This window comes from Mobula hypostoma, chromosome 7 (genome assembly GCF_963921235.1).
Source record: "Mobula hypostoma chromosome 7, sMobHyp1.1, whole genome shotgun sequence".
Lineage (NCBI taxonomy): Eukaryota > Metazoa > Chordata > Chondrichthyes > Myliobatiformes > Myliobatidae > Mobula > Mobula hypostoma.
Window position 1 is genome coordinate 183159808 of NC_086103.1, and position 26701 is coordinate 183186508.

Sequence of the window (26701 nt, forward strand, 5' to 3'; positions counted from 1 at the left end):
GGCTGATCATCCAACTCAGAACCCCGCCCCAGCCTTCCCTCCATACCCCCTGACCCCCGTAGCCACAAGGGCCATATCAACTCCCTCTTAAATATAGCCAATGAACTGGCCTCAACTGTTTCCTGTGGCAGAGTATTCCACAGATTCACCACTCTCTGTGTGAAGAAGTTTTTCCTAATCTCAGTCCTAAAAGGCTTCCCCTCTATCCTCAAACTGTGGCCCCTCATTCTGGACTTCCCCAACATCGGGAACAATCTTCCTGCATCTAGCCTGCCCAATCCCTTTAGGATTTTATACGTTTCAATCAGATCCCCCCTCAATCTTCTAAATTCCAACGAGTACAAGCCCAGTTCATCCAGTCTTTCTTCATATGAAAGTCCTGCCATCCCAGGAATCAATCTGGTGAACCTTCTTTGTACTCCCTCTATGGCAAGGATGTCTTTCCTCAGATTAGGGGACCAAAACTGCACACAATGCTCCAGGTGTGGTCTCACCAAGGCCTTGTACAACCGCAGTAGTACCTCCCTGCTCCTGTACTCGAATCCTTTTGAGATAAATGCCAGCATACCATTCGCCTTTTTCACCGCCTGCTGTACCTGCATGCCTGCTTTCAATGACTGGTGTATAATGACACCCAGGTCTCGTTGCACCTCCCCTTTTCCTAATCGGCCACCATTCAGATAATAATCTGTTTTCCTATTTTTGCCACCAAAGTGGATAACTTCACATTTATCCACATTAAATTGCATCTGCCATGAATTTGCCCACTCACCCAACCTATCCAAGTCACCCTGCATCCTCTTAGCATCCTCCTCACAGCTAACACTGCCGCCCAGCTTCGTGTCATCCGCAAACTTGGAGATGCTACATTTAATTCCCTCATCCAAGTCATTAATATATATTGTAAACAACTGGGGTCCCAGCACTGAGCCTTGCGGTACCCCACTAGTCACCGCCTGCCATTCTGAAAAGGTCCCGTTTATTCCCACTCTTTGCTTCCTGTCTGCTAACCAATTCTCCACCCACACCAATACCTTACCCCCAATACCGTGTGCTTTAAGTTTGCACACTAATCTCCTGTGTGGGACCTTGTCAAAAGCCTTTTGAAAATACAAATATACCACATCCACTGGTTCTCCCCTATCCACTCTACTAGTTACATCCTCAAAAAATTCTATGAGATTCGTCAGACATGATTTTCCTTTCACAAATCCATGCTGACTTTGTCCGATCATTTCACCGCTTTCCAAATGTGCTGTTATCACATCCTTGATAACTGACTCCAGCAGTTTCGCCACCACCGACGTTAGGCTAACTGGTCTATAATTCCCTGGTTTCTCTCTCCCTCCTTTTTTAAAAAGTGGGGTTACATTAGCCACCCTCCAATCCTCAGGAACTAGTCCAGAGTCTAACGAGTTTTGAAAAATTATCACTAATGCATCCACTATTTCTTGGGCTACTTCCTTAAGCACTCTGGGATGCAGACCATCTGGCCCTGGGGATTTATCTGCCTTCAATCCCTTCAATTTACCTAACACCACTTCCCTACTAACATGTATTTTGCTCAGTTCCTCCAGCTCACTGGACCCTCTGTCCCCTACTATTTCTGGAAGATTATTTATGTCTTCCTTAGTGAAGACAGAACCAAAGTAATTATTCAATTGGTCTGCCATGTCCTTGCTCCCCATAATCAATTCACCTGTTTCTGTCTGCAGGGGACCTACATTTGTCTTTACCAGTCTTTTCCTTTTTACATATCTATAAAAGCTTTTACAGTCCGTTTTTATGTTCCCTGCCAGTTTTCTTTCATAATATTTTTTCCCCTTCCTAATTAAGCCCTTTGTCCTCCTCTGTTGAACTCTGAATTTCTCCCAGTCCTCAGGTGAGCCACTTTCTCTGGCTAATTTGTATGCTTCTTCTTTGGAATTGATACTATCCCTAATTTCTCTTGTCAGCCACAGGTGCACTACCTTCCTTGATTTATTCTTTTGCCAAACTGGGATGAACAATTGTTGTAGTTCATCCATGCAACCTTTAAATGCTTGCCATTGCATATCCACCGTCAATCCTTTAAGTGTCATTTGCCAGTCTATCTTAGCTAATTCACGTCTCATACCTTCAAAGTTACCCCTCTTTATGTTCAGAACCTTTGTTTCTGAATTAACTATGTCACTCTCCATCTTAATGAAGAATTCCACCATATTATGGTCACTCTTACCCAAGGGGCCTCTCACGACAAGATCACTAATTAACCCTTCCTCATTGCTCAAAACCCAGTCCAGAATAGCCTGCTCTCTAGTTGGTTCCTCGACATGTTGGCTCAAAAAACCATCCCGCATACATTCCAAGAAATCCTCTTCCTCAGCACCTTTACCAATTTGGTTCACCCAATCTACATGTAGATTGAAGTCACCCATTATAACTGCTGTTCCTTTATTGCACACATTTCTAATTTCCTGTTTAATACCATCTCCGACCTCACTACTACTGTTAGGTGGCCTGTACACAACTCCCACCAGCGTCTTCTGCCCCTTAGTGTTATGCAGCTCTACCCATATCGATTCCACATCTTCCCGGCTTATGTCCTTCCTTTCTATTGCATTAATCTCTTCTTTAACCAGCAACGCCACCCCACCTCCCCTTCCTTCATGTCTATCCCTCCTGAATATTGAATATCCCTGAACGTTGAGCACCCATCCCTGGTCACCCTGGAGCCATGTCTCTGTGATCCCAACTATATCATAATCATTAATAACAATCTGCACTTTCAATTCATCCACCTTGTTACGAATGCTCCTTGCATTGACACACAAAGCCTTCAGGCGCTCTTTTACAACTCTCTTAGCCTTTACTCTGGCCCTTTTTAATGCTTGCCCTGGATTTGTCGGCCTGCCACTTTTACTTTTCTCCTTAGTACTTTTTGTTTCTACCCTCATTTTACACCCCTCTGTCTCTCTGCACTGGTTCCCATCCCCCTGTTGTGAACTAACCTCCTCACGCCTAGCCTCTTTAATTTGATTCCCACCCCCCAACCATTCTAGTTTAAAGTCACCTCAGTAGCCCTCGCTAATCTCCCTGCCAGGATATTGGTCCCCCTAGGATTCAAGTGTAACCCGTCCTTTTTGTACAGGTCACGCCTGCGCCAAGAGAGGTCCCAATGATCCAAAAACTTGAATCCCTGCCCCCTGCTCCAATCCCTCAGCCACGCATTTATCCTCCACCTCATCGCATTCCTACTCTCACTGTCGCGTGGCACAGGCAGTAATCCCGAGATTACTACCTTTGCGGTCCTTTTTCTCAACTCCCTTCCTAGCTCCCTATATTCTCCTTTCAGGACCTCTTCCCTTTTCCTACCTATGTCATTGGTACCTATATGCACCACGACCTCTGGCTGCTCACCCTCCCACTTCAGGATATCTTGGACACGATCAGAAATATCCCGGACCCTGGCACCAGGGAGGCAAACTACCATCCGGGTCTCTGGACTGCGTCCACAGAATCGCCTATCTGACCCCCTTACTATCGAGTACCCGATTACTACTGCCCTCCTCTTCCTTTCCCTACCCTTCTGAGCTACAGGGCCAGACTCTGTGCCGGAGGCACGGCCACTGTCGCTTCCCCCGGGTAAGCTGTTCCCCCCAACAGTACTCAAACAGGAGTACCTGTTGTTAAGAGGCACAGCCACCGGGGTACTCCCTATTACCTGACTGTTCCCCTTCCCCCTCCTAACCGTGACCCACTTGTCTGCCTCCCGTGGCCCCGGCGTGACCACCTGCCTGCAACTCCTCTCTATCACCTCCTCACTCTCCCTGACCAGACGAAGGTCATCGAGCTGCAGCTCCAGTTCCGTAACGCGGTCCCTTAGGAGCTGCATCTCGATGCACTTGGCGCAGATGTAGACGTCCGGGAGGCTTGGAGACTCCAGGGCCTCCCACATCCGACACCGAGAACAGCAAACTGCCCTCACACTCATACTGCCCCTCTCCTCAAATAACAACAGAAACGTGACCACTGAGTGTATATAATTAAGTTGGTACTTTTTCCCACTTGACAAACATCTTGTGAAAGGGGACATGGACAGTTACGACACCACCCCCGGATCCAAATTGGGGGTTTGATGTCCTTGTGGGTGATATATTAGTTTTTGCGAGGGAGGGGGTTTGATGTTCTAGCTGCTGTTTTCCGGGTGGGCTATCTGTTAGTTCTTGTGCAAGGGAGGGGTTGCGGGATCTGGAGTTTGTAAGTTCTTTTTCTTTTTCTTTTTTGTGTGGGGGGAGTTTGATGTCTATTTCAATTATTTCAATATGTTTTCTGTTCTTCATGGCTATCTGGAGAAGGCAAATCTCAGAGACATCTTAAAGGTAAACTATCGTCATCTGGGCACCACGGTAGTGTAGCTCTCAGCGTGATGCTTTTTCAGGTCAGGTCATCGGAGTTCTGAGTTCAATTCTGACTTCCTTCGTCAGAAAGTTTTACATTCTTCCCATGTGCGCGTGGGTTTCCTCCTACAGTCGAAAGACATATGGGTTGGTAGGTTACCTGGTCATCGTAAATTGCCCTGTGTTTAGGCTGGTGTTAATTGGGTGGGTTGCTGGACAGCTTGGCACTGTGTGCAGAAGGGCCTGTTCCACACTGTACTTATAAATCAGCAATAAAAAAAAGATAATCTATCATCATTTATTTAAAGTTCAAAGTTATTTTTTGTATATCACAGTTGAAACCATAGTGAGACAGAGAAGTGACATTAGACAGTGGGACACAATCCCTCTCCAGTCCACAAAACAATAATGTTCCCATTGACCGATAGATCTCAAAATTGACAATCCATCTATACTAATACACAGCCTATTGTCAAACAGGAACCATTAAAACTGTCGACAAAATAAACATTAAAGAAAAACACAAGGCCTTTATTCCACTGTTAAAAAGGAAGTTATCATAGCAAGGACTGTTAATGGAGTCTCACGCGTCTGTAACTAGTGATGGAAACAGTTGTTTACACACAAGCATTCTCCTTTAAGTAGGTACAATCAGTTGGTCCCTGTTGAGCTGCAATCACTGTTCCCTCCGACCTGCGCGGGTGTGCGGCCACGCAGTAACTGAAATGCTCTTTCTTGCTCCTGTAGCCTTTGTTGCCATGCAGCTGGGATTTTCTTTTATATAATGTTAATATAACTTCAAAATTATGCTAATGTAATTTTGAAATTTATGTTAATATAATTGTGAAATCCCCTGTAATTACGTATTAATGAATATAATCCATAAAATTTTAAAATAATAAACATACCACAACTTTTACTTTGAAATATTATAGAGCTTCAATGTATTTACATTGTCAGTGTTTCAAGTTACAACACTGTTACAAATTGCAACAATAAACACAGAATGGATGGTGGTAGCTTATGGTTAATAAACCGCCAGCCTGCAGAACACCGACGCTGTTTAAAAGTTTATGAAATGTGAAAGATTTTCTTTGTTGTACTGTATTTCATAATACCTTTCAATTAATAAATAAAATAATTCAAAAGTATGTGATTTTTCAATTGTCATTCTGAATATTCATAGTATGCATATTACAAAAAAAGACATTTAGAGTGCTGCACAATAGCTGGTCATGCAGCTGTAAAAAAAATAGAGGGAATGTTGGTTGCATTGTTCAGCAGTTCGGTCAGGGATCAGTTAGGACTCCTCCAAGAGAATTACGACCTTGTCGTAGGCTTTGGAGGCTTGTGTGCCTCAATGACCCGGAGAGTTATGCTGGCTGGAGTCAGGGCTTTATGCTTTGGCTCTTGGTAGGATCACCCATGCCAAACAAGTCAAACGGTAGAGGCCAGACTAAGAGTGGTCCTCCAGTCCTCTAGGTACAGGGTTCAGCTCAGGGCTAACAACTCTGATTGGTAAAACAAAACTGTTACGGAAACAGCAACGGAGAATACTTCTACATATGAGTGTGACGGTATTCCTGAGTCTCCACCAGAGACTTGCATGGCTGACACCAGTGAAAACCAAGAGGAAGTTACTGACGTGATGAAGGAAACTGTGAACACTGCCAGAGATGTGGAGGACCTTCCTTGCTGCCCTAAACACCAGCTGTGTAATGGGCAGTCAGTAAGTAAGTCAGTTAGGAATGCGTGTTTGTAGGGCACTGTATTCGGCGGGGGGGGGGGGTCACAACCTTCTCTCAATGCAGCTAGCTAGAATGTGATGGGGTAGTGCATGCACAAAGTAATCACAGACCCCACCCATCCTGGACATTCACCCGTCTCCCCTCTCCCATCAGGCAGGAGATACAAAAGTCTGAAAGCATGTACCACCAGGCTCAAAAACCGGTTCTATACCACTTCTGTAAGATCATTGATTGGGTCCCTACGGTGGGCTCTTTACCTTATTATCATGCTGAACATTATTGTCACCTGGCACTGCACTTTCTCCACAACAGCAACTAATTTTCATCAACACACCATAGAAAGCATCCGATCTGGCTTGGTATGGCAACTGACCTCGTAAAACTGCAGAGGGCTGTGGACACAGCTCGGCACATCATGGAAACCAGCCTCCCCTCCACGGACTCTGTCTACACTTCTCACTACCTCGGTAAAGCAGCCAACATAATCAAAGTCCCACCCACCCCACCCTGGACATTCTCTGTTCTGTTCTCTCCCACCGTGTTGAAGACACAAAAGCCTGAGCTCACATAGCATCAGGCTCAAGGTCAGCTTCTTCTATCCCGCTGTCAAATGATTTCCTGTGCAATAACGTGGACTCTTGACCTCACAATCTACCTCACTGTGATCTTGCACTTTATTGTCTACCCGCAGTGCACTTTCTCTGAAGCTGTTGTACTTTCTTCTGCGTTCTGTTATTGTTCTAGCTCAATGCATTGTGTGATCTGTATGAACAGCATGCAAGACAAGCTTTACAACATCTCTGAGTCCATGTGACAATAAACCAATTCCAGTTCACTAAGACCCTTCCTTTGCCTTGATGAACTACTCCAGCCAACCCAATATCACAAATGACCTTAGATCGATCACAAATCACAAAAATTATACAACCCCTTGCTACTTATAAACAGTGAAAATGGACAACAACGATACAATGCAGCACTGTCCAATCAGAAGCATCCTTTCCCCATTGACTGACCTCTAATTGGTGGCTTTGCCAATTGGTGTCATGCCCAAATCCAATCCTGCAGTGGGTGTAAATACAAAATGCTGGAGAAACTCCTTGGATCCAGCGTCTGCATAGTCTCTTGTGTTTATGGTGCATATCCATGTGGTGGTGGGGGGGGGGGTGGTGTGGAGGAGAGGTGGGAGAACTGAATTTGATGTCTTCAGATCAAAAGTGACTAAAATAAGATGGAATTGAGGCATTTACATTGAGTTACTAGCCGCATTGGGTGGCAGACTGGAGTTGTAAGACACTCCTCCACTCCGCTAACCTGCAGGTCACCCTTGGGCGAGGTGTAGCACCTGCTTAGTACTCCCTACCTCAATCAGGGTCACATGAAACCATGGGAGCAGGTGATGGATGGTCGTATGAGCAGCTGGTTCATATCACGTCTTGGTTATACGACCACTGACGCCAGGCAGACAATCTCTGAAGAGTGTTTATAATAGCTGCGATCACGTCTAGTAAAGACACTGCCCAGAAGACAGCAATGGCAAACCACTTCTGTAGAAAAAATTGCCAAGAACAATCATGGCCAAAGACCATGCTCGTCCATGTCACATGACACACACATAATGGTGACGTTAGGCGACACAGTACATAATGGTGATGATGATGAGATGCTTTCTGGTGGTGGTGCGGGCTGAATAGGCAAAGCTAGAGGGGAAGATGTTGCAAGTCCTTTCTCTCTACGTAGATTTTGAACAATCTGGTTGGATAGAGGGACCAGATCCAACAGCAAACTCCGGTGGTGATCAGTTAATTAGGGAAAATTGTAGGGAGAACAGGATTTTTTTTTCTCTCTGAGAAAAGGCCATCACTGACTCAATGGCTGAATGGCCTCCCTTAATGGGGTGAAGGAATTGAGCTCGTGCAGTTTGGCGGACCCGGACCCAGGGTCCACACTGTGCCAGTGGATGCCGTGCCACTCCCTCCCTCCCCCGTCAATCGCACCGGTAAGGTGGCACCATCACCCCCCCTAAGTACGTACACACCTGCCTTCTCAGGATGATTGATGGCCAATCACTCACTGTCAATTCTACATGCAGCAGTCCCAGCCACGGCAGTGGACTCCGTCAATCGATCGTGGTGGAAACGTGTGAATGCCCGTCAATTGCACCCAAAGCACGAAGCCTTCAGTATGGGACTGGAGTCACAGAGACCCTGAAGGAGTGATAACACAGTATACCCCACCTTGCTGACCAGAATGCTTCTGCGCATGTCACGAGCAACGATGGTAGAGCAAACACAGATCTCACTCTCAGCACAGTCTTTAAATGTTTGTACGGATTTATATCTTGAGGCACAATCCTGCCGGCACAGAAACAGCTAGCACAGTGCTGTGGTAAACAGGAAGCTTGTCACAAAATGACAAAGATGGCACTAGATTGAGGATTATATTAGACTGGTACAGAGTGGTGCCAGGTTCTGAGGGTTAAAGCCTAGGTTAAAGTGTAGTTTTGAAATTTTGCTCATGGACATCGATCGGTGTGGAAATTGGCAAAATTTTACACCTAACCCAGACTCTCCTGTCTCGCACACTTCAACGGCAGAGGGAGCATGGGTCAGAAACAGATTGGTATCTCTCTACATTGTTCCATCACACACTCCCCCTGGTCAGACACAGACTGATATCCCTCTACACTGTCCCATCACACACTCCCCAGGTCAGACACAGGCTGGTATCTCTCTACATTGTCCCATCACACACTCCCCCCGGTCAGACACAGACTGATATCCCTCTACACTGTCCCATCACACACTCCCCAGGTCAGACACAGATTGGTATCTCTCTATACTGTCCCATCACACACTCCCCAGGTCAGACACGGACTAGTATCCCTCTACACTGTCCCAACACATACTTCCGGGGTCAAACACAGAGTAAAGTTCCCTCTGCACTGTCCCATCACACACTGCCAAGCTCAGACACAGAGTGAAGCTCCCTCCACAGTGTCCTATCATACACTTCCAGGGTCAGACAGAGGGAAGCTCCCTCTACACTGTCCCATCACACACTTATGGGGTCAGATACAGAGTGAAGTTCCCTCTACACCAGCCAATCACACAAGTTAAATACAGAATAAAATTCCCTCACAAATATTGTGTGGTAACCTCCAGGAATCTGTCCAGACAGAGGTGTGAAACATAACGATGAGCTCACTCTGAAATATCTGATTTCATGTCGAGGTGAAAAGGAAGAAGATGACACCTAGTACCATATAGTTATTGTCCCCCAATGTTAATGGATGCGATTCATCACCAGCTGACTTTGGAACTTATTGTCAGTGGGTTGACTCGTTCAACAACTCTACGATCCATTGACGACAGGTGGATCAAACTGGTTTGTGTTGCATTTGAGCTGGACTGGACGGGAGTAGGATGGATGGTGCGGTGGCAACTCCAGGCAGATGTGGCTTATCACTCAGACAGCTTGGACACAACATCCATGGGCGACCCTGACTTGCGGAGGGTCTCAACGGGTTGGATGGGATGGAACTGAGAGAAACTGGAGGAAGTCAACGGCTCAAGTGGCAGCAGTGGTAGGGAAGGAATTGTTGACGTTTTGGGTCACATGGATGAATCAAACCTCAGCCTGAAACATCGACAGTTACTTTCCCCCCTACAGATGCTGGTCAACCCACTGAGTGCCTCCAGCAGACTATCTGTCGCTTCACCCTCCAGCGTTGACAGCCTTGTGTGTCTTCTCTGGGTTGTTGGGCATGGGTTATTGGGACCGGTAGGGTGGACTGGATTGAAATGCAGCGAGTTTTGCTGAACATGGTGGGCATGCTATATTGGCACCAGAATGTGTGGCAACACTTGTGGGCTGCCCCCAGCTCATCCTCACTCTGTGTTGGCTGTTAAGGCAAATGACACATTTCACTGGGAATCTGAATCTGAGTTTGGACGGGTTGAATTGGACTATTTTAGAAGTGTGGGGTTTATCTGCATTGGGTTGGGTTACATTGAAATGGGCTGGAGGGATCATCTTCTGGTTAGGATGGCACTGAACCATGAGGCTCATCATGGTTGTTTTTTAGGTTCATAAGGGTAGTTTTGGGGGGACTGAGAAGAGAATCGGGGTCCAGGCTGTCATGAGCTTGTGAGCCTGAGCACCTGCATTTGTTAATTGTTGTCTTATCTAGCATTGTTGAACCCTGGTGCTCACTGCTTAATCTTGTCCAGTTTATTGTGACTGGCACGGGTTTTCTGCGTACTGTGATTATTTAAAGTGATCTCCTGATTAGCACTTATTGTGGGATCCTTGTGTTTTGAGAATGATTCACCTTGCAGTGTTGCTCGGTCAAGCCACTGACCTGTTGGAATACCTACGAATAATCGATTGTTTCTGTCTCTACATGGGAGTCTGTCGTTCCTCTGCACCTGGGTTCAGTCGTCTGTCAGCGCACACCATGACACAGGTTAGGGTTCGGGGGATAGGGATGTGGGAAGTTAGAGGTCAGGGCAGTCAATGAATTTTCAGGGTCAGGAGATGCTGGTCGGAGTCCAGGTCAGAACACTCCACAGTTGAAGCCCAAGGACGGAGACTAATGATCCCCTTAGTTAGGGCCCCGGGGACCAGGGCTGGTGATGCCACTGAGATTGGCAAATCCCAGCACCAGAGGTCCGAGCAAGCGGGAGGCACGAGGGCCAATGACCCCTCTCTCCCCCAAGGTCAGTAGGACCTGGGGTCGGAGGTCCAGGCTTGCCAGTCACAGACTCGTGACTGGGAATTCCTGGGGGCGATACACAGAGGTTGCTAAGTGCGGTAATTGAAGACTGAAGACAGCAAGTCTGGAGGTCAAGGCTGAAGGTTGAAGTTCCTGGGTCACATGTCTGGAGTCAGAGGCCTGGTATCTGTGAGTCTGGGCCAGGGACTGGAGATTAGAGGCCTGGGGGCAGCCGGTACTGGAGTTGGAGGCCTGTCTGTGTACCTGAGTGGGTGGAAGGATGGGAAAGGTTGTCATTCTGCTGAAGACTGAGGAGATGTTATTACACATTTCACTGTCTGTTTTGACATACACATCTGGATCTGAATCTACTGTCCAGTTTCCCCCTTGCATTTTACCCAGAGAGTGGTAGATGCCTAGAATGCGCTGCCTGCTATGGAGGTAGAGGCAAATACGTTACAGACTTTTAAGAGACGTTTGGATGGGCACATGGATGAAGGGATATGGATATGGTGTAGGTAGGAAGGATTAGAGTTTTGTTTTTTTAATTTACTTTTTAGCTGGTTCAGCACAACATTGTGGGCCGAGTGCCCTGTTGCAGTACCGTACTGTACTGTTCTATGTGATCTATAAATGACTCTGAATGTGATTAGAGTGGGCGGGGATGGGCTGAATTGATTCTGGATATCTGGGGTTGCTTTGAACTGAGTTGAAATAGATTGTAGTTGCTTCAAATGGGATTGTTTTGAGATAGGTTGTGTAGGAATCACTTGGAATATGTAGAGCTGTGTTGGATTGGATTGGGTTTTGATGGGATCTCCAGGTTCACAAACTACTTGAGATTTCATCCTCCACCCTACCAACCTCTGTTATTAACCTGTAGGCAACAAGACCATTTACCAAAGACCATTATGTTTCCCACTTCCAGGTGCTAAGCTCTCAGGATAACCATAGAAAATGTTGGAAGCACTCAGCAGGTCTAACAAATGGTCTCTGTCCTGAAACATTAACCGTTTCTCTCTCCAACGACACTGCCAAGCCCACTGAGAATTTCCAGCATATTCAGAATGCATGCATCTGCAGTATTTTGAATTTTTCTTTCTGTTTCACTCAAAGCATTGTCCTGGAAATTCCTGAATGGTCTGGAAACCCTAGAGGGAAGTGAACTGACACTGCCAAAGGCAGAGGAGGCTGGGAAGAAACCGGTATCACTCCTGCACCAATCTTCAATTCACAGTCCAAGAGCTCTGGGCTCAAGGCCATCCAGAGTACTTTCTCTTTAAAATATTACAAGAAGAGGAACTACAAACAACGGCAGCTTTTCGTGTAGTGGGTGCGACCATGGATCGAGGCCGGGGTGGTGGGTGGGGCAGTTTCACCGGTCATCGTGTTGGGGTGAATTCGCTCCATCTTCATTGTCACCGCTCTCGTCTTTCAGGCCCTTCAACCTCTGCCGGGCAAAGTCCTCGAAGACAATGTCATCGTCACTGCAAAGGGGCAGAACAGATTGAACGTAGAGTCATTGAAAGCTGTGGCATAGAATGAGGCCGCCCAGCCCTTCCTCTCCGGGCTGGCCCAGGAGATGTTACTTGGCCAGATCCCACCTCCCAGTGAAGAGCCTTGCAGATTACAGTCCTTCAAACATTGTTCCAAGTACGTAGAACATGGAAGATAGAACATTACAGCACAGTACAGTCCCTTCAGCCAACAATGTTGTGCAGACCTTTTAATCTACTCTAAGATCAATCTAACCCTTCCCTCCCACAAGGCCCTCCATATTTCTTTCATCCATGTACCAATCTAAGTGTTACTTAAATATTCTTATTCTATCTGCTTCCACCACCACCTTCTGGAAGTGCATTAGTCCCTATGACATCTGACATCCCCCTATACTTTCTTCCAATCACCTTCAAATTATCCTCTTGTGTACTGGCCACTTCTGCCCTGAAAAAAAACGTGCTGGCTGTCCACTTGATCTATGCCTCTTATCATCTTGTACACCTCTATCCCATCACCTGTCACCTTCCTTCGCTCCAAAGAGAAAAGCCCTAGCTCACTCAACCAATCCTCATAAGACATGCTCTCTAATCCAGGCAGCATCCTGGTAAATCTCCTCTGCACCCTCTCTAAAGCTTCCACATGCTCCCTATAATGAGACAACCAGAACGAAACACAATTTTCCCAGTGTGGTCTCACCAAAGTTTTCTAGAGCTGCAACATTACCTTACTGCTCTTGAACTCAGTCCCCTGACTAATGAAGACCAACACAACATACACCTTCTTAACCAACCTATCAACTGTACGGCAACTTTGAGGGATCTATGGACGTGAACCCCAAGATCCCTCTGTTCCTCCACACTGCTAAGAATCATGCAATTAACCCCGTTGTTCTCTCTTCTGCCTTAATATTTTGGGTCAGTGGCTTCCCTTGACATAGCTCGTTATAGGAAAGACGTGGAAGCTTTAGGGAGGATGCAGAGGAGAATTACCAGACGCTGCCTGGATTAGAGGGCATGTCTTAGGAGCATAGATTGAGTGAGCTGGGGCTTTCCACCTTGCAACAAAGGTTGATTAGTAAGGGTGTCAGAGGTTACGAGGTCAAGACAGGAGAAAGGGATGAGAGGAATAATAAATCAGCCATGGTGGAATGGTGCAGAATACTCAATGGGCCAAATGGCCTAATTCTGCTCCTATGTCTTATGGTCTTGACAGCTGTGTACAAGATGATAAGGGGCACAGACCGAGTGGACGGCCAGAGACTTTTCCCAAGAGCAGAAACGGCTAATATGAAGGGGCATAAGTTTCAGGTGATTGGAGGAAAGTACATCAGAGATAGTTTTTTCAATCGGAGAGTGGTGGGTATGTGGAACGTGCCGCCAGGGGTGGTGGTCGAGGCAGATACATTGATACCTTGAAGAAACTCATAGATAGGCATGTGGACAGTCCTTGTACATCCTGTGAGCTAATCTTATGTACTTATATTTATTGTGTTTTCAGTTTTCTTTTAGATTATTGTATTTTTTTATGCTGCATCAGATCCGGAGTAAAAATCATTTTGTTCTCCTTTACACTTGTGTACAGAAAAATGACAATAAACTTGTGAATCGTGAGTTTTGAGTGAATGAAAGAAAATGGAGGCCTCTGCGGGAGGGGTGGGCTGGATTTTGGAGTAGATTCAGGCTCTGCGGTCACAAGACAGCGGACCGCAGAGCCAGTACTGTGCTGTACTGTTCTATGCGCTCTGAAATGACCGAGGCAGAGACGTTTGGGGAAACAACGAGGATCAAAGCAGAGCATCCAAAACTTACTTGGTGTCAAACTCGATCAGGTTGGTGTCGATGGGAGACTCGTTCTCAGTAGCTGTAAAGAAGAGTCACAGATGAGAAAGAACCCATGACTGGAATCCAATTTGATGATCACACTGACCCCCCCCCCCCCCGTCAATGGATGTCTTCAGAATAACACAGCGTCTGTTCTCTGTTAGCCTGACCACTTCTTGCTCTCAGCCCTGGCTCCCCCATTCTGTTCCCTTCACCACTTGCCTCACTTCACTCCACATCACCCCACCTCTCCCTCCTGCCAGACCAGTATGAATGCCCCCTGCTCATTTGTCCATCTGCATCCCTCTCCAACCCACCAGCTTCCATTTCTCCCATGCCCCCCTCCCTCCTCATCCCAATCCACCTCTTCCCTCCCCATCATCCTACTGCCCTGCCTACACCTCCCTCCTCATCTGCCCTCAGAGGCTAAACTCCCTCCATGAATGATATTGCCTTTTCTCACAGATGCACAGTGGAGAGTATATTGACTGGTAGTATCGCAGCCAGGTACAGAAACACCAATGGCCCAGAATGCAAAAGCCTACAGAAAGTAATGGACGCAGCCCAGCCCATCACAGGAAAGGCCCACCACACCATTGAGCACATCTACAGACAAGGAGCACTGCTATAAGAAAGCAGCACCCATCAAGTTTTAGTTCAAGTTTAATTATCATTCAATATAATGAATACAGACAAATGAAGCAGTGCTCGTCTGAGGCCAATGTGCAAAAGACATTACCATCAGCACACAGCACAAGTAGCACATGCGGTTATAATTTCAGAAAAAAAGTCACAAAGTGAAAAAGTAATAATATGGCCCAAGTCCCCATGTACCATGACCAGACTGATGGTAAATTGACCTGGTCCAGTTTGTTCTTCCACTGAGCAAACAGCAGAAAGCAGCACTGACCAAACACTGGAGAACAAACACCAGAGGGCAGCACCAAGCGAACACCAGAGGGCAGCACCGAGTGAGCACCGGAGAGACAGCACCGAGCGAGCACCAGAGAGCAGCACCGACTGAGCACCGGCGAGCAAACACCAGAGGGCAGTACCAACCAAACACCGGAGAGCAAACACCGGAGGACAGCACCGAGTGAACACTAGAGAGCAGCTCCGACTGAACACCGGAGAGCAGCTCTGCCTCGGCATCTCCTCCGCTCTGTGACAGCAACAGCCAGCTCACGGCTTGGGCTTTGTCCTCGCCACAACCCAGGCAAAGCTGCTCCCCCATTGTCAGTCTTTCCAATAAACCAGTGAACCGTACTGGCAGTATTCTGCGTTACCAATGTCCAAGAGGATCTTGCGATCACAATAAAAATGTCCAGGACGATCATTCAGACTGCACACTTTCTTGGCACAATGGTATACAACAGGTCCAGGTGACAAGACAACAACGGCACGCAAAAACTCCAAATCCATCACTACCCTGATGGAATGGTCATCAAGGAACCCCATCTTTTAGGCTATGCTCACTTCTCCCTGCTGGCATCGGGCAGGAGGTACAAAAGTCTTAGGTCCCGGACCACCAGGTTCAGACACAGTTAAGCTCAAGTTTAATTGCATTTAACCATTCATGAATACCCATGAATACAGCCAAATGAAACAGTGTTACTCCGGGACCAAGGTACAAAACACAGTACCAACAGTCATACACAGCACAAGGCACTTATATCTCATAAGTCAGCAGTAAATGTACAGTCCCACAAAAATATAGCTCAAATCCCTGAGTGACATGTTCTGTACATTATTGGTGCATGGATGCTATGGAGCAAGAACAAGCAGATCTCAGCAGTCCACGTACCGGCTGTGTGGTGAGGGGAGGGAACATCGACTCAGACCATGAGTGGCCTGCGTCAGGCATTTTCATGCCTTACGAGGTGCAGATTGGAAGTCTGTGTGGGGCGCCACTCCTCACACAGACACCAGAGCAATGTGTGATTAAGTGCCTTGCTCAAGGACACAAACACGCTGCCACAGCTGAGGCTCGAACTAGCGACCTTCAGATCGCTAGACGAACACCTTAACCACTTGGCCACGTGCCCAACACAAAAAAAGCACAACGGAGCCTCTTTCACCTCAGACGGTTGAAGAAGTTTGCAATCCTAAGGACTTTCTACAGGGGCAGAATTGAGAGCATCCTGACTGGCTACATCACTGCCTGGTATGGGAACTTCACTTCCCTCAATTGCAGGACTCTGCAGAGAGTTGTGCGGACAGCCCAGCGCATCTTAGATGTGAAACTTCCCACTATTCAGGACATTTACAGAGACAGGTGTGTAAAAAAGGCCCGATGGATCACTGGGGACCTGAGTCACCCCAACCACAAACTGTTCCAGCTGCTACCATCCGGGAAGCGGTACTGCAGCATAAAAGCCAGGACCATCAGGCTCCGGGACAGCTTCTTCCACCAGGCTATCAGACTGATTAATTCATGCTGATACAATTGTATTTCTATGTTATATTGACTGTCCTGTTGTTATTACAAATTACTATAAATTGCACATTGCACACTTAGACTGAGATGCAACGTAAAGACTTTTACTCATGTATGTGAAGGATGCAAGAAATAAAGTCAATTCAATTAAATTCAGAATTCAAATTCACAGACAAACAGATGTCTGCACACAAACGTGCCATTCCACCAATTGAACACTGGAGGGCAGCAGTTATCACCCTACAACCATCAGGCTCCTGAACCAGCTGGGTAACTTCAATCTCCACAACACCCAACTGATTCCACTCACTTTCAAGTGAGCCCTTTCAAGGGCTCTACAACTCAAATTCTCAGCATTATTTATTTATTTACTTATTTATTATTATTATTATTACTATTGTTGTATTTGCACTGATTATCTTCTTTCTATGACTATGACTCACATTGCCGGTGCGCATGCGCCGGTCGTGCATGCAGCCTGGTACAGCCGTTCCGTTCTATTCTTACTTTCTTCTTCTTACTTTTCAATTTACGTTATTTTTTGTATTTTTTTTCTCACGGTAACACGTCGAAGCTGCACTCTCTCTAACATGCTGGTAGAGTTTTATTTGGGTTTTCTTTAGCGCTGGAAATGGTTACATCCCGACACGCGGGACAGAAGCAAGGTTGCATTGTGTATTCCACGGACCAGCAAATACCAGCCGGCTTAGCGAACAGAGCAGCGGACACCCTTGCTGAAATCCGGAGGAAAACACACAGGGGGATCACAAAGCCAAGGAAAGAGGACCGGGTCCAGACAACAGAGACTTTTGGAGAAGAGGAGTTCGGTGGGTAATACCGTTCCGGCTGACCGGAAGTGCACTGAGAGCGGTAAGCGTGAAGGAGTTGGGCGCTTACTGATCTGGTTAACAACGGATGGTACAATCCAGGGTATATTACGATCGAGGAACGTGTTTGCAGACTGGATATTGAACTTTTGACTGTTGGACTTCGGCCACATTCCACCGTGATACAACACTTGGTCGTTCCTGCCTGTGGCCATCGAACGTGCAGCTCCTCCCGTGGAGGGTCAGACACCCTGAGCAAATAGACTGGTCCTGGACTTATCTTCCATCTGGCATAGATTGCATTTTGGTGTTTGATTGTTGGGGTTTTTTGTATCGCTATATTTACGCCCTATTCTTGGTTGGTGCGGCTGTAACAAAACCAAATTTCCCTCGGGATTAATAAAGTATATCTATCTATCGGTTGTTTGCCCATCTTTGTGTGCAGTTGTTCATTGATTCAATTGTTTCTCTTTGTTCTACTGTGAATGGCTGCAAGGAAATGAATCTCAAGATTGTATATGATGGATATACACATACTTCAGTAATAAATTTACTTTGAACTTTCTCTTTTTGAGTCCAGTGACTCAAGAGGGTGATAAGATTGTGCTGGTTTAACTTTAATTGATGGAGTTTTAGATTTCAAAGTTAGCAGAGAAACAGGCCACTCAGCCCACAATGTCTATGCTGACCATGATGCCAAACTAATCCCATTTGCCTGCACATGAACAATACCCCTCCACTCCCTGTCTGTTCATATGACTGTCCATAGCAGGGGTTCACAACCATTTTCATGCCATGGACCAATACCATTTAGTAAGGGGTCTGTTGAAAGTGCTGGAGGAACTCAGTAGGTCGGTCCGCATCTATGGAGGGGAATAAACAGCCGACATTTTGGACTGGTGTTTTTCATTCATTAAGAGTTCATCCAGCATTTTGTAAGTGGTGTACTGGATCTTCAGCATCTGCAGAATCTCTGGTGTCCATGTCTCTGTATGAGTGTGATTGCTGTTGTATATACTTCCAGCATTATTCCCCCTGGCAACCCATTCCAGTCACCCACCACCCTCTGTGTAGAAACCTGTCCCATACATGGAGTCATAGAGCACTCTAGCACAGAAAGAGACCGTTCAGCCCATCTAGTCCATACTAAACTGTACCAAAGACCTGCACCTAGGCCATCTCTCATCCATGTACTTATCCAAACTTCTCTTAAATGTTGCAATCAAACCTGAATCCACTACTTGCTCTGGCGGCTCGTTCCACACTCACTCTCACCGCCCTCTGAGTTCAGGTTCCCCTTAAATAGTTCACCTTTTATCCTTAACCACACGGGATAGAACAGAATTTGGCCATTCAGCCCATCGGGTCAATTCCACCTCTGGCCTCCAGTTCTAATCTCACTCAAACTCAATTGACTATTCCTTTAAACTTTTCCCCTCTCACCATAAAGCCAAGCCTCCTCGTGAGTGACATCTCTAACCTGGGGAAATGACACTGATGGCCTACCTTATCTGTGCTTCTCACAGACTGGCACCATGATTATCAGAGACATGATGGGCCAAAGGTCTTGTTTGCGTGCTGTGCAGTTTTGTGTTCCATCTAACTTTGTTTCAGCCATTGGGAGATTTTTTTCCAACAGTGATTCCCATTTCCTTCTCTGGAATCTCTTACCTTCTCTGCTAAGTGTCTCGTCGTCTGGTTTGGCATGCATCAGGGTGAAAGGAAGCTCCACAACCACGTCACTGGAAGGTGGAGAGGCAGATCATTAGAGTACTGAACCGTTTTTGTAAACCCCACCTCTCCTTTTCCTCCTCACACCAGATCGTTCAGGTGCTGAAACCTCTTTGTCAACCATCTCCACCTCCCTCACCTCCACCTCCTTATTCCTGATGGATGGTGAAGGGCGGGGGGAGTGGTCTCCTCGTGGAACTGACAAAGCAACCCTTCTTGAGAGAGAGAAAGAAGAGAGGAGAGAGATAGAGAGATAGAGAGAGAGAGAGAGAGAGAGAGAGAGAGAGAAACAGAGAGAGGAAGAGACGGAGAGAGAGACAGAAAGATAAGAGGAGATAGAAATAGACCGAGAGACAGAGTGTGAGAGAGAGAGAGAGACGGACAGAGACAGAGACAGACAGAGATACCGAGAGCGAAAGAGAGACAGACAGAGATGGGGAAAGAGAAAGACAGAGATAGAGAAAATGGAGAAGATGAGAGAGGAAAAGAAAGGAAATCTTAAAAACAAAGACAAAGGATTACATTGTACAAATCACTGGTGAGGTTGCGCTCAGAGTACTGAGTGTAGTTCTGGTTGGCCAACCCACAGGAAGGGTGTGATGAACCTGGAGAGGCTGGGACTGTCTCCCCTCGAGTGTAGGAGTCTGAGGGGGTGACCTTCTAGAGAGGGATATCAATAAGGTGAACGGCCAGTGATTTTCCCAATGTATGGGAGCCCAGACCTAGAAGATTTGGGTTTACGGTGAGAGGGGAAAGATTTAAAATGGAGACATTTTCCCCATAGAGGGTGGTGAGCTGCTGGAGAATGTGGTAGAAATGGGTACAACTACAGTGACACTAGGACAGGGACATAGACAGGAAAGATTAATTTATTTATTTAGATACACAACGCTGAACAGGCCTTCCCCACCCAACAAGCTGTACCACCAAGCAACCCACTGATTTAACCCCAGCCTGATCACAGGACGATTTACAATGACCAATTAACCTACTAAGCCATATGCCTTTGGACTGTGGGAGGAAACCAGAGCACCCGGAGGAAACCCACGTATACACAGGAAGAAGGTAGATCCAGAGAGACAGACGGAGTGAGAGTGGGAGGAGAGAGCAAGAGTGGACAACCACGCACAGGGATATCAGAACCAGGTTATTATCACTGTCCTATACGTTAAATTTGTTGCTTTGTAGTAGCAATACATTGCAAAGGCATAAAAGGCTACAAAACAGATGCATTAAACGGAATAATGAGATATTGTTCATGCGTTCATGAAATCTGATGGCTGACGGGAGGAATGAGAGAGTCACTGAGAAGGCAGGGAAATGATCATATCAAATGAGCTGGGGAGGCCCAAGAGGTCTGGTGGCCTATTCACAGAACATAGAACAGAAATGGCCCTTCGGCCCACAATACTGTGCTGACCTTTCAACCTATTCCATCATCAATCTGACCCTTGCCCCCCCACTACGTAGCCCAACTTCCTCCGTTTTTCATGCCTATCTAAGAGTCTCTTCATCCCTGCTGTACTTCCTCTGATCGAGTCCACTCTGCCACTGAATTGATCATGCTGGATATTTTCAACTCCTTTCTCCCACCTTCTCCCTGTAACACTTAACTCCCTTACCCATCAACAGCCTATCCAACTCTGATTTAAATAGACCCAATGACTTGGCCTCCACTGCCAGCTGTGGGAATTAATTCCACAGATTCAACACCCATAAACACAAGAGATTCTGCAGATGCTGGAAATCCAGAGCAACATACACAGAATGCCAGAGGAACCTATTGAAGGGTTTTATTCCTCTCCATAGATGCTGCCTGGCCTGCTGAGTTCCTCCAGCATTTTGTGTGCGTTGCTCAGATTTCCAGCGTCGGCAGATTTTCTCTTCTGTGCATCCCATTATCCTTCCCCTTCCTTTCCGGTCCGGATGGAAGGATCTCGGCCCGGCGCTGACCTGCTGAGTTCTTCCAGCGTTCTGTGGGTAACACAGGGTGGCTGCAGTGTGCATCATCTACAGAATGCACCGCAGATACTCACCAGAGCTACTCCCAAACCCACCGCTCCTCCCACCCAGAGGGACGGGGGAACACCGCCACCCGTAGGTTCCCCTCCCAGCCACACACTGGTGATACTTGGAAATACATCACCGTTCCCTCACTGTCTCCGGGTCTAAATCCTGGTACAACAGCACTGTGGCAGGGGGGTGGGGGGGGCGCATCTTCACCAGGACTGCAGAGGTTCACCCCCATCTTCTCGAAGGCCAGTTCGGGAGGGACAATAAAATGCTGGCCTTCATTCCAGAAAGGAAGTCACGTTTCAAAGAGAGAAGAATATTTTTTTGGAGTGGTTGTGCTGGAGAGGACTGAAGGGACAGCTGCTGTGGGCAGTCTCTCGGGGATGGGGTTTATGTCTGTGGGTGGGACGGACCCCACTCCACCCACGGTGGATCACTTCTGCTGTTAAGGAGATGACAGCATTCATCAGCAGCCATGGTTTCTCTACATCGCATTGCATGCATTGCCAGAGAGGATGGAACATGCACAATGGGGTGAAATGTCTCGTGTTGTTTAGCTGCCGCGGCCAAAAGCTTTGCTGTTTACCTTGTGGCAAGGTCTCCCAAGATGCTGACACCAGAAAACAAAGAGTGAGGGAGAGAGAGAGAGAGAGAGAGAGATTTGATCAACAAGTCACCATCAGGGTTAATCTAGACATGGAATGCAAGAACACAGCTCCACCACTGCCTCCACGAAGACCACCCCATCGCTGAACATCAACCAGTGACACACCCGGCCCCCAGGTCTCTGGATAATGGGTGGCCTGGAACAATCAAAGGTAGACCTCTCCACACCACAGAACTACGGAGGCATGTAATCAACGGATCCAATACGGAATTGGTTAGAGCGTACTGGGAGCATTGTGAGCCGTTTTGGGCCGTTGTCTAAGAAGGATGAGCTGGCGTTGGAGAAAGTCCAGGGAAGCGGTGAATGAGAATGGCTCCCCCAATGAAAGGGTTAACATATGAGGAGTGTTTGATGGCTCTGGGCCTGTACTCACTGTTTAGAAGAATGAGGGGGGATCTCACGGAAACCTATCAGGTATTGAGAGGATGTGGGGAGGATGTTTCCTACAGTGCGGGAGTCTAGGACCAGAGGGCACAGACTCAGAATAGAGAGACATTCTTTTAGACGTTTCTTTAGCCGGGGGTGGGGGGGGGGTAGTGAATCTGTCGAATTCATAGCCGCAGGTGGCTCTGGAGAACAAGTTATTGGGTGTACTTAAAGTGGAGGTTGATTAGTCAGGTGGTCAAAGGTTAAGGAGAGAAGACAGGAGAATGGGTTTGAGAGGGTATATCAACCATCCATGATGGAATTGGAGCAAACTTAATGGGCCATCTGGCCTAATTCTGTTCCTATGTCTTATGCTCTTATGGGCCAATGGGATTTGATAAGGCTGAGGATTGTAAAAATTAAATAGGACATGAAATCTTCTGGGAAAACGGGGAGGATATGGTTTTCTGATGGGACAGAGAAATCCCTATACCAGTGTCTAGTGATGGGACAGGGAAACTTCTGGGAAGATTCAGTGATGGAAGCAGGGGAAGTTCTGGGATGATTCACGGATGGAAGGGGAACCTCCGGGATGATTCATAAGACCATAAGATATAGGAGCAGAATTTACCCTGTTGGCCTATTGAGTCTGCCAGCATTTCATCATGGCTGATCCAATTTTCCACTCAGCCCCAGTCTCCAGCCTTCTCCCCGTATCCCCTCATTCCCTGACCAGTCAATAACTTATCAAACTTTGCCTTAAATATACATAAAGACCTGATCTCCACAGCTGCCTGTGGCAAAGAATTCCACAGATTCACCACTCTCTGTCTGAAGAAATTCCTCCTCATTTCCATTCTAAAAGGGTGCCCCGTTAAAAGTTAAACAGTTAAAAGTTCTGAAGCTGTGTCCTTGGTCTTGGACTCTCCCACCATAGGAAACATCCTCTCCACATCCACTCTACCAAGGCCTTTCACCATTGATAGGTTTCAATGAGGTCATCCTCATTCTACTGAATTCCAGTGAATACAGGCCTAGAGACACCAAACGCTTTTCATATGACAAGCCATTTAATCCTGGAATCAGTTTCGTGAACCTCCTTTGAACCCGCTCCAGTTTCAGCACATCCTTTCTATGATAAGGGACCCAAAACTGCTCACAATACTCCAAGTGGGGCCTCACCAGTGCTTTATAAAGTCTCAACATTACATCCTCGCCTTTATATTCTAGTCCTCTTGAAAAGACTGCTAACATTGCATTTGGCTTCCTCTCCACAGACTCAACTTGCAAATGAACCTTTAGGGAACCTTGCACAAGGACTCCCAAGTCCCCTTGCACTTCAGATTTTGGTACTTCCTCTCCATTTAGAAAATAGTCAACCCTTTCATTGCTTCTACCAAAGTGCATCATACACTTCCTGACTCTATATTCCTCCTGCCACTTCTTTGCCCATTCTCCTAATCTGTATAAGTCCTCCTGTAGCCTTTCTACTTCCTCAAACTACCTGCCCCTACAGCTATCTTCATATTGTCTGCAAACTTTGCAACAAAGCCATCAATTCCATCATCCAAATCATTGACATGTAATGTAAAAAGAATTGGTCCCAGCACTGACCTCTGTGGAACACCACTAGTCACTGGCAGCCAACCCGAAAAGGCTCCCTTTATTCACACTCTTTGTCTCCTGCCAATCAGCCACTGCTTTATCCATGCTAGAATCTTCCCTGCAATACTATGGGCTTGTACCTTGTTCAGTAGCCTCGTGTGTGGTACCTTGTCAAAGGCCTTCTGAAAATCCAAGTACACAACATCAACTGATTCTCCTTTGTCTATCCTGCTTGTTATTTCTTCAAAACATTCCAACAGATTTGTCAGGCAAGATTTTCCTTTGAGGAAATCATACTGTCTATGGGCTATTTTATCATGTGCCTCCAAGTACCCTGAAACCAGATCCTTAACAATCGACTCCAACATCTTCCCAATCTCTGTGGTAAGACTAACTGGCCTATAGTTTCCTTTCTTCTGCTCTCTCCCTTCTTGAAGACGGCAGTGACATTTTCAATGTTTCAGTCTTCCAGAACCATTTCAGAATCTAGTGATTCTAGAAAGTTCATTACTAATGCCTGTAGCTCTTTCAGAACTCTGGGGTGTACACCATCTGATTCAGGTGACTTATCTACCTTCAGACCTGTCAATTTCCCAAGAACCTTCTTTCTAGTAATGGTACCTTCACACACTTCATGCCCCCTGACTCCTGAAAATAACATCATTCAGCTAGTGTCTTCCACATTGAAGACCGATGCAAAATACTTACTCAATTCATCCACCATTTCCTTGTCCTCCATTACTACCTCTCCAGCAACATTTTTCAGCAGTCTGATAAACTCTTTGCCTCTCTTTTACTCTTTATGTCTCTGAAGAAACTTTTGGTATCCTCTTTAATATTGGCTAGCTTATTTTTGTATTCCACCTTTACCTTCTTTACTTCTTTAATTGTCTTCTGTTGGTATTTGAAAGCTTCCCAATCCTCTAACTTCCCACTCATTTTTGCTCTATTATATGCCCTCTCTTTACCTTTTATGTTGGCTTTGACTTTTCTTGTTAGCCACGGTTGTGCCATTTTGCCTTTAGAATAATTCTTCCTCTTTGGGATGGAAATGTGCTATAGGTCATCAACATTATTCTGTATACTGGGCACATTCAGATATAACACCTTCAGTCCTGTATTCACCCTCCTCGATCCTGTCCACCTTTTATGTTGCAACTCATCCCGTTGACTGTAATTTTGCCCTATCATCAGGCTCTCCTTGTTAGGAATCTCACTGCACATTGCCTCTGTTTGTAAACCAACAACCTCATCTTCAACACTACTTCTCCAGTCCCATCCTGCTGCCAAATTAGTTGAATCCCACCCGAACAACTCTAGCCAACCTGCCTGCAAAGATATTGGAAACCTCGGGTCAGGTATAACCATCGTTTTTGTATAGGTCAAACTTCCCCAGAAGAGATCCCAATGCTCCATATATTTGAACCTCTGCCTCCTGTACCAATTCCTCAGCCACACATTCACCTGCCAAATCATCCTATTCCTACCCTTGCTGGCACGTGTCACAGGCAGCAATCCAGAAATTACTACCCTGGAGGCGATGTTTCTCAGCTTTCTTCCTAGCTCCCTAAAATCTCTCTTCAGAACCTCCTCACCTTGTTTACTTGTCATTGGTGCCAATATGCACCAAGACTTTTGGCTGCTCAACCTTGCCCTTGAGAATCCGTCGACCTGATCCGAGACATCCCTGATCCTGGCACCAGGGAGGCAACATACCATCCAGATGTCTCTACTGCACCCACAGAACTTCATCTCTGTTCCTCTGACTCCTTATCTCCTATCAACACCGCAATCCTCTTCACACCTCTGTTCTTCTGAGCCACAGTGCCAGAGATCTGGTCACGGTGGCCCGTACCCTCCCAACAGTATCTGGAGTCATATATTTATTATTGAGGGGAATGGCCACAGGTGTACTCTATGCTTTTCCCCTCCTTCTCCTGACAGTCACACAGTTACCTGTCTCCTGCAACCTAGGGGCGACTACCTTCCCACATCTCCCTGCATGAGACAAAGGTCATCGAGCTGCAGCTCCAGCTCTTTAATATGTTCTCTCAGGAGCTGTAGCTCGGTGCACCTGGTGCAGATGTGTTTATTTGGGAGACTGGAGGTCCCCTGACTTCCCACATCCCACACACAGTACAAGACACTGCTCCCGGAACCATTCTCACTAAACTACTATATCCTAACTGACGAGGAATGAACAGATAAGAACAGAGAGAGAGTAATTTACAGGGCAACTTACCTCACTGAAACCAGACGAGCCAAAGCCACTCTAGACACTGGCACACTCCCAATGAATGGCCGCTCCACTCCACTTGTACGTAAATTCTCATTGGCCCTTTCCAATGAATCCCTCTTGCTGATTGGTCACTCCTCAACTCAGAGAAACTGCCACAAAACTCTTCCTTCAGAATCTCTGTCGCTGTCCTGGTTAAAAGTTAGCTGTTTCTACGCACCCCTGACGTTGATTGTCCAAATCGGAGAAAACTAGCTCGAAGCTCTGCTTTTTAAACGTTGAACGCGGACTTGACTGAACAGTAACTCCTTTTACGCGCTGCCTCTTGCTGATTGGTCGCCGCTGAACTCAGAGAAACTGCAGCGAAACTCTGCCTTTGAAATCTCGATCGATGTCCTGATTAAAAGGTAGCTCTTTTTACGCACAACTAAAGTGGATTGTCCCATTCCCATATGTGGGAGGGGAATCTCTGAGACAATTCACGGATGGGATGATTCAGTGGTGGGACAGAGGACCTCCAGGACTATTCAATGTTGGCGACAGGGAACATCTGAGTCTCCGTCCAATGGTGGGACAGGGGAACCTCTAGATCTTGTTTTCAGTGATAGAACAAGGTTCCTCTGGCACCATTGCCCAGTGGAGGGAAGGGTTTCCA

General features: G+C 46.6%; 1 protein-coding gene across 2 annotated transcripts in view; it reads right to left on the reverse strand.

Moving 5' to 3' along the window:
- Positions 1-6641: 6641 nt before the first annotated feature.
- Positions 6642-26701, reverse strand: part of LOC134349804 (beta-arrestin-1) — a 137757-nt gene continuing 117697 nt past the window's right edge. Inside the window, exons 13-16 of one of the 2 annotated variants that reach the window (XM_063054691.1) lie at positions 21759-21782; positions 19100-19170; positions 14153-14204; positions 6642-12331 (exon numbers count right to left, since the gene is read on the reverse strand). In XM_063054691.1, coding sequence (XP_062910761.1) covers positions 12220-12331; positions 14153-14204; positions 19100-19170; positions 21759-21782 — 259 coding nt within the window. In that variant the 3' untranslated portion in view covers positions 6642-12219. The remainder of the gene's footprint in view (positions 12332-14152; positions 14205-19099; positions 19171-21758; positions 21783-26701) is intronic. The other variant, XM_063054692.1, reaches the window with a different exon arrangement.